The sequence below is a fragment of the Rhipicephalus microplus genome, chromosome 2, assembly GCF_043290135.1.
Source record: "Rhipicephalus microplus isolate Deutch F79 chromosome 2, USDA_Rmic, whole genome shotgun sequence".
In the NCBI taxonomy this organism is placed as follows: Eukaryota; Metazoa; Arthropoda; class Arachnida; order Ixodida; family Ixodidae; genus Rhipicephalus; species Rhipicephalus microplus.
The window spans coordinates 229,629,318-229,643,583 of record NC_134701.1 but is presented as its reverse complement, the minus strand read 5'-3'; the positions used below and the strand labels follow the sequence as shown (position 1 = coordinate 229,643,583).

The 14,266-nt window shown below is 43.8% G+C and overlaps 1 protein-coding gene across 7 annotated transcripts in view; it reads right to left on the bottom strand.

Moving 5' to 3' along the window:
* Positions 1-14,266, bottom strand: part of Naprt (nicotinate phosphoribosyltransferase) — a 56,617-nt gene that overhangs the window by 9,329 nt on the left and 33,022 nt on the right. For 5 of the 7 annotated variants that reach the window (XM_075876988.1, XM_075876974.1, XM_075876982.1 and 2 more), the window contains one exon: positions 9,395-9,502. In XM_075876988.1, coding sequence (XP_075733103.1) covers positions 9,395-9,502 — 108 coding nt within the window. Of the gene's footprint in view, positions 1-565; positions 7,309-9,394; positions 9,503-14,266 lie in introns of those variants that run through there. The other 2 variants (XM_037421456.2, XM_037421457.2) reach the window with 1 other exon arrangement.

Genomic DNA, 14,266 nt, shown 5'->3' with positions numbered 1-14,266 from the left:
TCCACTGACATCTTGTTCGGATAATGTTTCGCAATTCAGTCTCTCCATCTGCCCATGTGCTTGGGTTTATAAATTATATTTGATGTACACAATAGACCAGCTCTTCTAGGACTTGTTGGAATCGTCTAAACCAGGAGCTCAAACTCATTTCAGCTGTCGGACCACAGTCACGAAATTTAGTCCCGCGAGGGCCGGGACAGTAAAGGAGTTTGAAGGGGGGTGGAAGGAAAGGGGGGGTTATTATATTTTTAACAAATTGTCAGCTAACATTGCAATTTGAAAACAGGCATTTCCTATATGTCATATTTGAAGAGGGTTTGATCCAAGGTTCCGAGAAACACATCAGTGATGATCTCCAGAACGACTGCAATCTGGATGGTGAGTTTGATATGCGGGGTTTTTGTTCTACTGTTATGCAACAGTATTGTCAACTCGTGGGGCGTCTCAAGAAAAGAATCGTTGAGACCAATTGCATTCATGTAGGTCATGAACAAATTTACTGAGAAAAAATACAGGGCAAAGACAAGCTCGTGCGCGATGAGCCGTTAGCGAGGCATCCACCGGCTACATTTTTGAGACCCCTGGGCATAACAGTGCCATGCCACAAAGGTGGTTTTTATTGAACACACCGTTTGCATCACAATGCATTGCTATAACAGTATTTCGTGCACAGACATCTATCCGCATTCAGTTTATCAACAAATCAGAGTTACAAAGAAAGACACCTGGCGCTCTGTGTACTCTGCCATATTACAAAGGAATGACATGTGGGCAAAAGGGTAGAAAACGTTCTTTGAGTTATCGGCAGCATTGAAGTCCCGAGCATTAGCACAGTGCCCATAGAAGATTCGAAGTGTCTTCTCCATACTCTACTCCCAGATCTCTGCAGTGCTGCCACGGCACGGTGCTAAAGGAAACCATGCATTTAGTGCAAGACTACTGCATCCTGCCAAAGAATGGCTCGAGACTATGGCAGAATCTCATTGACACAAAATTCCTCTTGACCTCAATAAAGCATTCACTTCATCCAAAAGTTGGCTAGAATCACCCACAACCTTTCAGAGACCTTAACCACCCATTATGCTCGGCAAAGAAACGCATTCTACCAGCACCAAACACTGCTACAAACTTCTCTGTCAGAATTGGCAGGTGTGTGCAGTGCACACAAATTGCAAGCAGAGCACAAAGTTAGTGCCTTCTCAAGCATTTTCTCCTCGTACAAATGCCCTTCCTTGGTCTCGTCAAGGCTACCTGCATCTGCTATACTTTTTTATTAGAGCGTGTTGCTGCTATCGGTCGAAAGCCGACATAAACCAAGAGTAGCATTTTAATTGGAAGTGCTTCTTGCCACGGGGCACTGTTACCATCTATAATATGCTATAATTGCACAGTAGCAACAGCAGCATGCACCATAACCTCACCAGGAGTGAACACACAATATACGTTGACATAGCACCTCTCCTCCTTGTAAGGCTATGCCTGTGTAGCTTTCAGCATGCTCGTCATGAAGAGAAAAGAGGAAGCGCTGCAAGCGCCTGAGAAATCCCTGCAACTCGTTTGTGAAGGATTTTAAAATTTTTGTTAACAATTTATGAGGCAATAAACTGATACCGAGGTCATTAGGTCATTACTTGAAAAAATGTTTCAGGACGACTTAAACAGAGCAACAGAGTCAGGACAAAAAATTCACCCTAAAACACTTCTTCAAGTAACCATGGAATAAATTCACTGGAAGAGCTTATTGCCTCATGAACTCAGCGCCACAAAAAATTTAGGAACCCATCCAGTGCGAGTGGAGTTGCAAATATTTGTCACATGCTGCAAACGCATTCTCTCTTCTCTCATCCCGACAAAAATTGATTGATATGTGGGGTTTAACGTCCCAAAACCACCATATGATTATGAGAGACGCCGTAGTGGAGGGCTCTGGAAATTTCGACCACCTGAGGTTCTTTAACGTGCACCCAAATCTGAGTACACGGGCCTACAACATCATCCTGACAAAAAGCGCTGGAAGCTAAGCAAGGAGGAATGGCAGGGGCAAAGAAAATACGTCACCCACGCCTCGCCACCTCGAGCACCTTTTTTTTTTTTTTTTTTTCTTAGAATGCGCGGCTTCTTGTGATCACACACACACACACAGGGACAAGTCGGGGCCACCCGTGGCAATCTCTGTCACGACCGAGAGCGCCATGTTCTAATAAGCCAATGGCTGATAGAGGGGCTTTTTGCGAGCGATTTTTGAGCATCTTCCGTCATTTGTCGAGAGAAAACAAAGCAATTTTTAGCAGAATTTGATCATTTATTGCGAATTCCAGGCCACGTGCTGCGCTACAATATTTGGCTTGAGTGTTGTCAGGAGTTTCTTCTACCGATTGGCAGCGTTTTCTGACCAAGCTCAAAAAGTGTTGCCGGGCCCCTTTAATTTGCCATGAGTGCTCATGATTTTCTGGACTTTTAGTGTCTAAACATCGTCAAGGTAACCCTTTCAGAATGAGTGAACCTACAAGGGCCAGCACTTGCTGTATGCTACACTGGGTGCTCTTCAAGATCTCAGGTCTCTGCCTGGGTTATTAAAGACAAGGATTTGAAACTCTACCTTCCCAACTTAATTCTCTCCCCTTAGTGCAACTCAGGAATTCATATTCTTCACTCCAGTACACGCACTCTTCGCTACGGAAAGAAATGTCGGCAAGAGGCAGAGACGCAGTTTACAAAATATTGTTTCAAAATTGTTCCACAAGCAGGTGAAGAACCCCAGGTGGTCAAAATTTCCGCAGCTCTCCACTACGGCGTCTCTCATAATCATATGGTGGTTTTGGGACGTTAAACTCCACATATTAATCATGTTCCACAAGCACAATGAAAAAAACACTGCGACAAAAATTTCTTTTTTAAAAAACAAAAAATGAATGTCAACAAAAGGTAACTTTATGCGAAGTATACTTGTAAATTGGAACCAGATAAGACCAGGAAAATCTGTTCCCCTCAACAGGAGCCCTGTTTACCGAGATAAACACGAGTGCAGGACAAGTACAAAGACATTCATACTAGAGGTACCATAGTTGCTTCATTTGAGCAGCAGTTTAATTTGCAAAAAAATTTCTATTTACTGAGAGTTCACTATAGCTGCAAAAACGCCAATAACTCTCTTTACGAATGTCAAGTTCCATTTTGCAGTGATCCAAGTATTTTTAAATTATTCAAAAAGATCAATACTATAACTTTTGTCCATAAGACTGCATGAATAAAAAATTTCTACTTCACATAAGCAGAGACATGCTGCTCACATTTGTTTACTTCTGTTTGCACAACAGCCGCAAAGGTAAACTTCAGCGGCTCATTTATGAAGCGTGTGTAAGGAACACTTTGGGTGGCACAGGCGCGATTCATCAATGACACTAATTAGTTCAATGTTGAGCAATTTGCTTACAATTCAAGGCCACAAGGACAAACACTGATAGCAAAATGGTTAATCTTGTCACTACACAGAATGCACTCTAATGCATTGTGCTCAAGACTGGTTCATTTTTCTCGCCATGCTCAAAACTTGCATCAACCTAGATTTTCCATCTTAAGTGAAGCATAAAACTGGTACGCTTTAGCAATGCATTGTGTTGCCTCTAAAAAATGACAGCAGCAATGACAGCGCTTGATTCCGATTGCTTTAAGCCAAAAGAATACCAACCATCTGTAATAAGAAAAACTAGCCTTTAATGGACAAATAATACATCCAGAAGAAAGGTTACTTAATACACGAATGATGTTTCTTTCCACAGGGGAACTGTTGCACGAAAAAAAAAAAAGGCAACAAATATTCAGAAAACTTGAACAGATAACGGAAGAAAAAAAAAAAGCCTGAATATCGTGTACGTGCTAGTGACTAGGAGTAGAGCAGTCAGGCATCTGTGATGTACAGTAAATATATGTAGTATGCATAGATACATTTTTTACTATACAAGTAAGGAGTCGGCACATGCACCAAGAGCAGGCCACGCAAGCTTTAAGCTAAAGATGAGCGCGCACCAAAGACCAAGATAAAAAAGCGAAACAGTTATTAACAAAAATAATAAAAGTGTAAAAGAATGTCTACAGCACAATTCAGAACCATGTTACAACAGTTTGTTTTTGCAGAAAGTTATCAGAGTAACATACGCCGATACAAAAATACTATTGCCCTTAGGTTAGCAAATCTGCATTGCCAATCATCCACTTTTTCACTATGCTTTGTTCATTCCGCCGAGCAGGTTGCAGATCGATCACAACACAGCTTGTCTCGTTGCAAGTTCCTTGACACAAACACTGGTATACAAGCATGAAAAAGTACATTTTGCCTTTTTATAAGAAGCACGCCTATTAGGTGCTGTAAGCTATGAAGCTAAGTTAAAGGGACACTAGAGTATAACATCAAAAGCATGTTCTCGTAATACATATGTCTTGCAAACAAACATTTTCATGTTTTCACTTTTCAACCAAAGCCTGATCGTTAATGTTTCATCAGGGGCACAGCCAAGACATTTAATGAGCAGATGATGTACTATACAACTTTCATCTATACCTCAGCCAGGCTAACAACTGGTGGGAAAGGTCAATTATAAGTACAGAAGAACGGAACCCCATTGTTGCTAAACAGGTTTCACAGTCAAACCAAAGCGCAGGTACATCACGACGGAGTCTCGTATCTCCATGCATTTACTCATAATTGGAGCCACTTTTCTGAAGAGATTGCCCCCAGAACTTTTCGAGGCAACTCTCTTCAACATGACATCAAACATTCCTTTCTCGCTGGTGAACCAAGCATAAGTGGATGCTTACTAAAACACATGAAGCCATGTGTACCTGGTGCCAAAAGGTTCAGAACATTTGTTATCACCTGCGCTTCGTTTTTGCATGTCTGGCTTCCAACACTGAACATTTCGCTATTAGAAAATTTTAGCTAGCAATAGAGCTTAGTGAAATATGCCTCTTTAGTGTCCCTTTAAAATGTTGCAAGCAGAAAACCTGTGGCATCGCCTACATTACTAATACTAACAAGCACTTCATAACAATAGCTGTTAAATCGCCTATTTTCTACAAGCATCAAGGGCTACGAAAGCAAAAGCATCAAAAAGTCAAGTAACAAGAAAAAGGCCAATTTAAGAAACAATGATTTAAAGCCATTAAAGCTCCACAGGCCATGCATTAACATTCAAAAACAGGAATTTCACCTAAACTGCCTATACAGTATATAAAAATTTCACCAATAATTAAGTACATGCCTAAAAGTCATCTAGGTGTACCAATACTATACTGATCTACAATGGGAACTTTTTCCGAGGGTGAACAGCAAGGCTACATTTCGAAGTATCCTACCTCAATACTTACATGATACACCAGACTTGCGGAAGTTTACGAAACATGGATGCCACAATAAAACGACATAACTGCATCCATGTTCAGTAAATGAGACTAAGCATGTCAGGTGAATATGTTTTGTGGCAGCCATCATGAAAAAATTTTCCAAAACTATCGCCAGTCATCAATGTTTTAGCGGATCTGTTTCTCACTCTGTGGTGATAATACTGCAACCAAGTCAAGTGGCTCTTTTGTTCTGTAAATACGAATCACCATAAAAGCATGGTTACAGCACACAAGAACTTCAATACATATACTTATGTTATGGAGATAAGTTCAGCACAGCAGCTGCATAAAGTCGTGCATATTTTGAACTGAATGCTGCCAGAAATGAAGTCATTCTGAGGCTTCCACCAATTGGAAACAACCCACAAAGATCACGCATCTATACCTGCATTCAGCTACTTTCTTGACTCCCAAGAATCCTATCCAACCACGAGAACAGATACATCGCGTATTTCTCAATCAAGCAAGCAGCCGAGGCCTTGATCCATGCTCTAGGGAGTACTCCGTACCTGGCTACTCGGTCTGTTTGATTCTGCAAAAATCTTCAAAGAAGAAGTACTACGTCGACTACAAAAAAAAAAAAAAGAACATGTTATGGGCCCACGTCATAATATCAACAGGAAAAGTGAAACAAATGAAGTCTGTATCGCAAAACAAACTAAAAAGAAATAATACAGCCTTGAACTGCCAAGTGTTTTCGATGCTTGTGGAATGGGCAAGCCCAGAGAATGCCACTATTTGTTTCTTCACATCTCTATCTTTTAGATGATGTTGAAAAGAACAATTTGATTATGATAACAGTGCAAACTGTTGCAACAATGAATAAAAATAGGAAGAGAGAGCTATCATCGGCTGACGAAGCACCTTGACTTTCAGTTCTCTTCGTATGATGAATGGTGCCAAGTAAAAAGTTTCTTGTACAACAACATTTAAAAACAAAAAGAACTGTGCTCTGTAGCTTCTGTTGTTTAGTTCTACAAAGAACTCTGGTTATGCACCTAAAAAAACTAAATTGTCCACCTATTACGAAGTAAGACAGAACATCAGCTACGACGGCACTTTTTTCTTACTGGAAATATCCTGCAACGAAAATTTTCTACCTGTTACTAGGGCAGTATCCTCGCAAATAAAGTCTGTCGCGTCCAAAATGGCAGTGCATCAAATGTCCACGTAAAAAGACATCGACTTTTTTTGCACCCAACAAACAACGTACACTAGCACCAAATAAAGGCTCGTAAAACATCTTGTACAGATTAAAACGGTGTGCTGAGTAAATATAACCATCTAAAACAAGCTAACATATGTAAAAATAATTAAAAATAATACTATACATAAACCACAACACACACTACATAGTGGAACACACCTAACTTTTTGCATTTTTGTGTGTCAATCCAAGGTGAAAAGCGTTAATGGAGGAGTTGCACAACAAAATATTTCTGAATAAACAAATGCAGCAAGTGTAATGAGAGTTTTGTTACCACGCGAGATAAAACAGTGTGAAAATATTTAAAAGATAAACGTGCGTAAGCGTCAAATTAAAGGAGGACCTCAGTAGCCGTGCGATTCCATTGCACCTCGTAAAGATGTGAGCAAGTGTGCGAAGCCATAAATTCGCGGCTGGCTTATTTCGATTCACCTGTTATCACATCTGGCCAGCACATAACAAATAACAATGCGGCTAATAACTTGCGATTGTTTTTAACAATTCGGTAATCAACGATCGCTAACATGTAACCCACGACAGTTGCAGAGCGATGACCCTTTGTTTGCTGTTGAGTGCTGCTATACGTCTTGACGTGCTCCGAATGACAACCTGCTTGAAGCGTGCTAGGAGAGCTCTCCGATGGGAGCATTTTGCAGCCACAGTTCGTGCATGAACATGTAGAGGTGGTCAGAGACAGAGACCTGTTTCAGAAAGACAGTGACAAGAAAAGCAGGTAGTACATCAGAGCAAAAAAATGCAGCGTTTCTGAAAGAACATCGGGGAATATCCTTTTTATAAAGGCAAACTGAGGGTTAGGGCATAAAGCAATGTTATGTCTGTCCAAATTATCAAGCCGATGTGTATGCCACAGTGCACACCTGGCTTTTCAACCGTTTGATGAAAACACGTGCACGCAGCAGCTAAGAGCCACATTATGGTGACTCTGCGAGTCCACTGTGTGACAGTTGTGTACAGTGGAACCCCCAAATACATTTTTCACAAGACTGAAAAAGAAAAATAATGCAGTAGATGAGCAACGAACGGTGCAAACATGCCCCTGAAAGTGGAAAAAAATGCTGTTAAGTACAAACTAGCAACTGTTCCGTGTGCGAATACAACCGATGAGTGAAGCTCCTGAGAAATGGGACACAAACGACTCGGCGCCTGATCTTTCTGCTGGCTTTCATGAAGGCGATAGGTTGGGGAGAGCGTCTCCGACGTTCGGTGGCGTGAACGACTGGAGTGTGCGCAGAGCGTGCCACCTGTTGCCGCACATGCATGCCTGTTGTTTTGCTCGGTGTGCTTTACTGGTGCAGGAAACGGTGACAGCAGAGGGGGGCCTGATGGCCTGAGGTGGGCACATTCACTCATGGGCAAACTTACTCAGACTCGGATCGAGCCACGAGTCTGGGTGAGTACAAGTCAGATACATTTTGGTGAGCCTAAGTCCGAGTGAGTCCGCACGAGAAAAAACTTTGCAAGTCTTGGTCCGATTGAGTCCACTTGAGGAGTATTTTGGTGAATCTGATCCCGAGAGAGCCCTAAGTGCAAAATATATTTCTTGAGCGAGTCTGAATGAGCTCAACATTTTTGCCGACCTATGCATACTGCTCCACCTCAGAAAAGTTTATTCATCAATGCATGACCTGGAGAAGTCTTTAAGGGGGTATGTATGGTAGGATGAACGCATTGTTTTGGTTTCAGCTTTATGTAGCAGGAACTGCTCTGTATTTTGTGTTCGAAGTTTTCAGCGTGAAGAAAGCTTTTGGCATTCACTTTTTGTAATTTTCCCTATATACCCTTCCTTACTTTCTTTTTACTTGAGTATCAAATTTAAGACTGCAATTTGAGTACCAAATTTAAGACTGCCGAGCACTAATGCCACTGATCCACTAAGGCGGACCACAAATAAATTTTGTCCTTGTTTGTCCAGTGGCATAAAGGGGACTTCCCAATTAACGTCGTAATTACACCCTAGATAGTCTTTAAAAATTTCAGAGAAGTGCTCACAGAAAGTGCTCACATGATAAAGTGCCGAGTACACCATGAAAGCATTCTTAGTTGGACAATTTGCAAAGGTTATGAAAATGCCAGAAAATGAATACAGTCAAACCCACTAACAACAATACCAGTTTTTAAAATATATCGGTTATAACAATAAAAAGCTGCCGCAACGTAAACTTTGGTATGTTTTAATACCTTGCAGCAATGCCCGTATGCCGCATTTATTGGTGAGAACAATAAAGTCTGGTGGTTGGGTATTCGTGCCGAGTAATACAACACTAAATTCATGAAAAGAAAAAAACAAATTCAGGCTGCTGAATCTCCACCCACAACACCAACGTCCCCCAGCGCCTCTTTAGATTCGCATTACGCTTCGCTGCATAGCATAGTGACATTGCGGCAAAGCTGACTTTCAAAACTCTCCACTGCGTGGGTATTGCAGTGGCTTCTGTTAATGCACTTTTGGACATGCAATTTGAGTAAAAAGTTGACCCTAGGTAAAGTTTCTGCATCTGCAACTTCAGGCACTGTCATACTCTATAAATAAGCTGTCAGCTCTGTAGGCTTCTGGCGGTTCCACAAAAGCATCTAAATTTTTAAATGTGTCCTCATAATCATCATCCTTATCACTGATGTCTGTTTGCATATCTCATGTGATATTATTGTTGTCTTACTACAACTTGCCATTCTATTTTGCAGTTTTTTTTTTGTGCAACCTATTTATAGCAATTATAGATTATAACAATGAAATTTCGACGGTATATTACCCTTTATTAAACTTACCTTGTACGGCGTTGGGTTCAACGTTCGCTTGATGTCTGGCCGCAGGGTCTTCAGAGACTCCTTTACTCTGTTTCGTATGGCATCGAGGGTTGGCAGCTCTCTGGCAATCTGAATAAGTTTGCACATTAGGTGGCAGCACTTAACAGGGCAAATACATGTCGGCATGCATTGCAATGCATGAGAGTATACAGGGTCAAGCAGCGACAAGTACCAAGTAGCCAAGGTTTATGACAATGGCAGCCCACATAAAATGTGTCGCCAATAAGCTGTCTAGCTGAAATTTTTTAAAGTTATCCAAGACTCTTATGTGTAGTAGCTGCAGCAAGGCCTAATGATTTCACCTATGTAATATTTAAGGAGAAAGCACCTGCGCCCTTCCGCAAATTCACAATAAAGTGTACTTATGCCAGAAATGCACCTACTTGACAAATTATGAACACAATACTTTATGTATTAGACAGTTTCATAGTAGTAGATACTGCAACCATTAGTCATTGGCCATATTAGGCAACATTTAAACAAAAAGTAAGATGACGTTAACATGAAGATCTAGAATTTGAGGTGCTTATAAAAGTGCACATGAAACAAGCCATAAATTACCACGATACAAGGAATCCAGGTTTTTGGCTTTAGGCAATTTCAAAAGCTTCTTGAATGCACATAGCAAGAATTGTCGAGTACTAGCTACTTATCTATCGACCATTGTGCAATCATTGGTATACAAAGTATAGAACTGTTACATCATGCCTGTGTTTATCTACAGTGTTGAAACTTGTCACCGTAATAAAGGACACCGAAAGAAGTATGGATTGCATAATGAGCAATGAAACTGAAATAGATAGGCATAATGCTCAAACAGCCGAATGGCAAAATGAATGGCACAGGTATAAATAAAAATTATATTGCTACGTAGCTGACATATCAGGGGTCAGAAGACGACAACGAGGAAGTGGTCTGTCGGTTGTGCGTGCTGTCCTCCATCTTAGTCGACGCTATACGCATCAGTTTCAATATAGATTCTAAATAGACACGCCTCGTGTCATTTTTACGTAACATCTTTGTGGTGGACGTGCTGGGTACTTCCCCATCTTCATTACGAAGCTCCGCAACGGCCGCATCACCATAGGTCCAACCATGTCACACGTTGAACAACCATCGTCTTCACCACCTGCCCCTTACGTGACTTCTACATATGTCGTTCTACCTCCTGCTCGTGATATCGGTGTATTTTACGGTAAGGATGGCATTGACGTCGACAAATGTATCAACCGATACAAACGGGTCAGCGCAAGCTATAGGTGGGGCCCGACTCTTGTGCTTGCTAATGTGTTTTTTTACCTCGATGGCCCACCGCCAGTGTGGTTCGAGATGCATGAAACAGATATTACAAGCTGGTATTCCTTTAAAGAGAAGATCCGCGACCTTTTTGGCGACACTGTTGGGCGGCAGATCGCAGCGCGGAATCAACTGGCGGCTCGTGCACAGACGTCGACGTCGTACTTCTGTACATTCGTACGTCGCGTACATTCACGACGTCATCGCCCTATGCCACCAGATTGACGAGCACATGAGTGAGTCTGAGAAAGAGGCCCATGTGCTGAAAGGCATAGCAGACGATGCCTTTAATCATCTAGTATACAACAACGTTGCCACCGTCGATGCCATAATTAAGGAGTGCTAGGGGTTCGAAGAAGCCAAGAGCCGCCGTATTACTCAGCGATTCACCCGGCTGCCCAACACGGCCGCAACCTCATCGTGTGAAGCCGCACCCCAATCCCCCACGTATGACGTCACGCGCATTGTTCGTTGGGAAATCGAAGCCGCCTGTCCGGCTTCTCTTCAGCCACCCGTTTTTGCAACGCTCGCCTCTGACCAACAACAGCCGTCAGTGAAGTTAATACAAGCTGTGGTGAGGCACGGGTTTCCGAACTTCGGCCTTCCATCAGCATGTCCCTTGACTCGCCCTGAAGTCTCGTCTTACTCCCCAGGACATGCTCGTCGTTCACCTCCAATAATGCCCTTCCGTAACCCTTCGAAATGGCAAACACCCGACGACCGGCCTATTTGTTTTTCCCGCCACCAGCCTGGGCATGTTACAAAAGACGGCGACGGCAACACGGTCCCGAAGGCGCCACTGCTTCGAATTCCGCCGGGAAGGTCATCAGCCGTTTGGTAGCGTAGGTTTCTCAGCTCGCGACTGCTTCTGCGCAGAGCTGACAGACGAGCGGACTAGACGACGGTGAGTTAAACAAGGTTTATGTACAGCATATATACAGAGGCATTACAAATTCGGCACTGGGGCCGACAACTTAGAGACTCGAAGAGCCCAGCTCCCTTCTCTGACACATAAGTCAACTGCTCACGACGCGCCGAAGGGCTTTTTTTATATGCACCGGGTGGATTCTTTGAGTAACCAAATGTCCAACTAGAAGCGCCGCTGGTCGTGAGGTCAGAATCCTCCAATGGGGTCGCCGCTGGGCTGCGTCATTCTCATCGAACCTGGAGCCGCTGCGCTGCACGTGGCTGCACCCAAGGACGAGTGACGACGCCAGGCATTTCGTCAGACTCTCCAGACAGGGAGGCGCCGATGGCTTCGATGGGCTCGCTGTGCGTGCGCGACAGAAAGGCACCGCCGCGTGATGACGCCGTTGAGTTGTTCGCGTCAGGCGGGCTCGCGGGCTGGCCTTGACACAGATTGCCTTTTTCAGAAGCATGGACGTTCGCTGTAGACTCGCAGGCATAACAGCACCCCCGCCGCCAGACAACGCGCCGAAAAGACGAGCTGCTTCCACGTGGCTCGGATGTCAGGCGCGCTCGTTCGCCAGGTCCCTCCAGGTTCTCCTGCAGGGCCATGGGGAGAATGCAGCTCCAGACTCTGTTCAGGGAACACATCCCATTCTTAAGGACGGATCCCAGCTCCACTGGCTTGTCGCCACAACTTGTCGACCAGCTTCGCTCGTCTCTTCTGACGATCTTTGGTCCCAGCACTAGTCCATGGTTCTGCAACTTGTCAAGAACGGTTCGACAACAGACAACACACGACACAAGCAAGTGCCCTCGGTCACCCGACAGAACACCAGACAAAGTATAGTACAACATATACCTAGCTATGTGTCTATCGGAATTTCGTTCCCTCTACATCAAGAGGCACATGTGGGACACAAGACTCTTAAAATGACAACTCAAATTTTTACACGTACAATAACATAACAAAATAGAACATAAAGTTGCCTCCTTGAGCTCATTCTGGACGAGAGCGCTCAGCTAAGGCCGTGATGAGGGACAAAATTAGGCCCCGAATTGCCAGCGAGAAACCGAAAGGTGGAGAAGGTACTAACTAAACGCACAGCTCAATGCGTCTGCATTAGTGTTTAGCTTTCCTTTTTTGTAGCGAACGTAAAAGTTGTGCTGTTGGAGTATCATGCTCCACCTCAGTAACCGGCCACTTTTAGGCGACATGTTATTTAACCAGGTTAGAGGACAGTGGTCCGTTTCGACCACAAACTTCGAACTGGAAACATAACAAGCTAGCTTTTGAACGGCCCACACGAGGCAAGCGCATTCCTTTTCAGAGGTACCGTTTGCCTCTTCCCTGCCGCTGAGTTTTCGACTTAAATACAAAACTGGCCTTTCGTTACCAGCACTGTCTTCCTGGCACAATACAGCTCCCATGCCGCGATCACTCACGTCGCATTGAATCACAAATCTCTTAGAGAAATCGGGTGCCATGAGAGCGGGCTTTTCGCTTAGAGCCTGTTTTAGCTGGCGAAACGCATTCTCCTTTTCCGAATCCCATACCACTTTAACCGGCTCGGATTTTCGAAGTGCGTCAGTTAGAGGGCTGGCAATGCTAGAGTAATTTTGCACGTAATGCTGATAGTATTCAGCCAGGCCCAAGAAGGCCCTTATCTCAGATTTTGTGGTTGGTCGTGGATAGTTCACGACGGCGGCCACCTTAATTTCTGAAGGTTTACGCCGGCCACGCCCCACAACGTGCCCCAGGTAAAACACCTCGCCGAACTCTAGGTGACATTTAGTAGGTTTCACGGTAAGACCAGCTTCTTTCAACCTGTTCAGCACGACGCGTAAATGCTCGACATGTTCTTCCCAGCTGTTTGAGAAGATGGAGACATCGTCAAGATACGGCAGAGCGAACTCAGAGAGGCCTTTAAGAACGCGGTCCATTAAGCCTGAAAAACAAAAGGGTGCATTTTTCAATCCAAAGCTCAGCTTAAATGGACGATATGTTCCAAATGGAGAAACAAATACGGCATAGCGGCTAGCACGCTGTGTAAGGGGGACTTGCCAATACCCTCGCACGAGGTCTAACGTGGAAATATAGCTGGACTGGGACACAGTTTCCACCCTCTCCTCTAGGTTTGGTATCGGGTAAGTTTGGTCTCGAGTTATGGCGTTAAGACGCCGATAATCGATGCATGGCCTCGGATCTTTTCCTGACACCTGAACCAATATTAGAGGGGATGTATAGTCACTCTCGCCCGGTACTATGACTCCCAACTCCAGCATTTTATCGATCTCCTCTTTCATGATCTGCTTTTGCACAGGGGAACAACGGTACGGCCTGCTACGGATTGGCTCCGAACAAGTTAGCTCGATATCGTGTTCAATCACCGTCGTGTTTCCGGGACGGTCCGAAAACACGTCTTCAAACTCGAAAAACAATCATTCTCAGGTCCTCCTTTTGGACCTCACGTAACCTAGGCTCTAGGTTCAGCTGCTTCAAGATTACCTTCGATCCCCTTTCGATTACATCACTAGAACTCAAAATTTCTGCTCCCTCTTCCTCTGAAGCATTCAACAGCAGATTTACGACCGCTTGACGTTAAATGTATGGTTTCATCAAGTTACTGT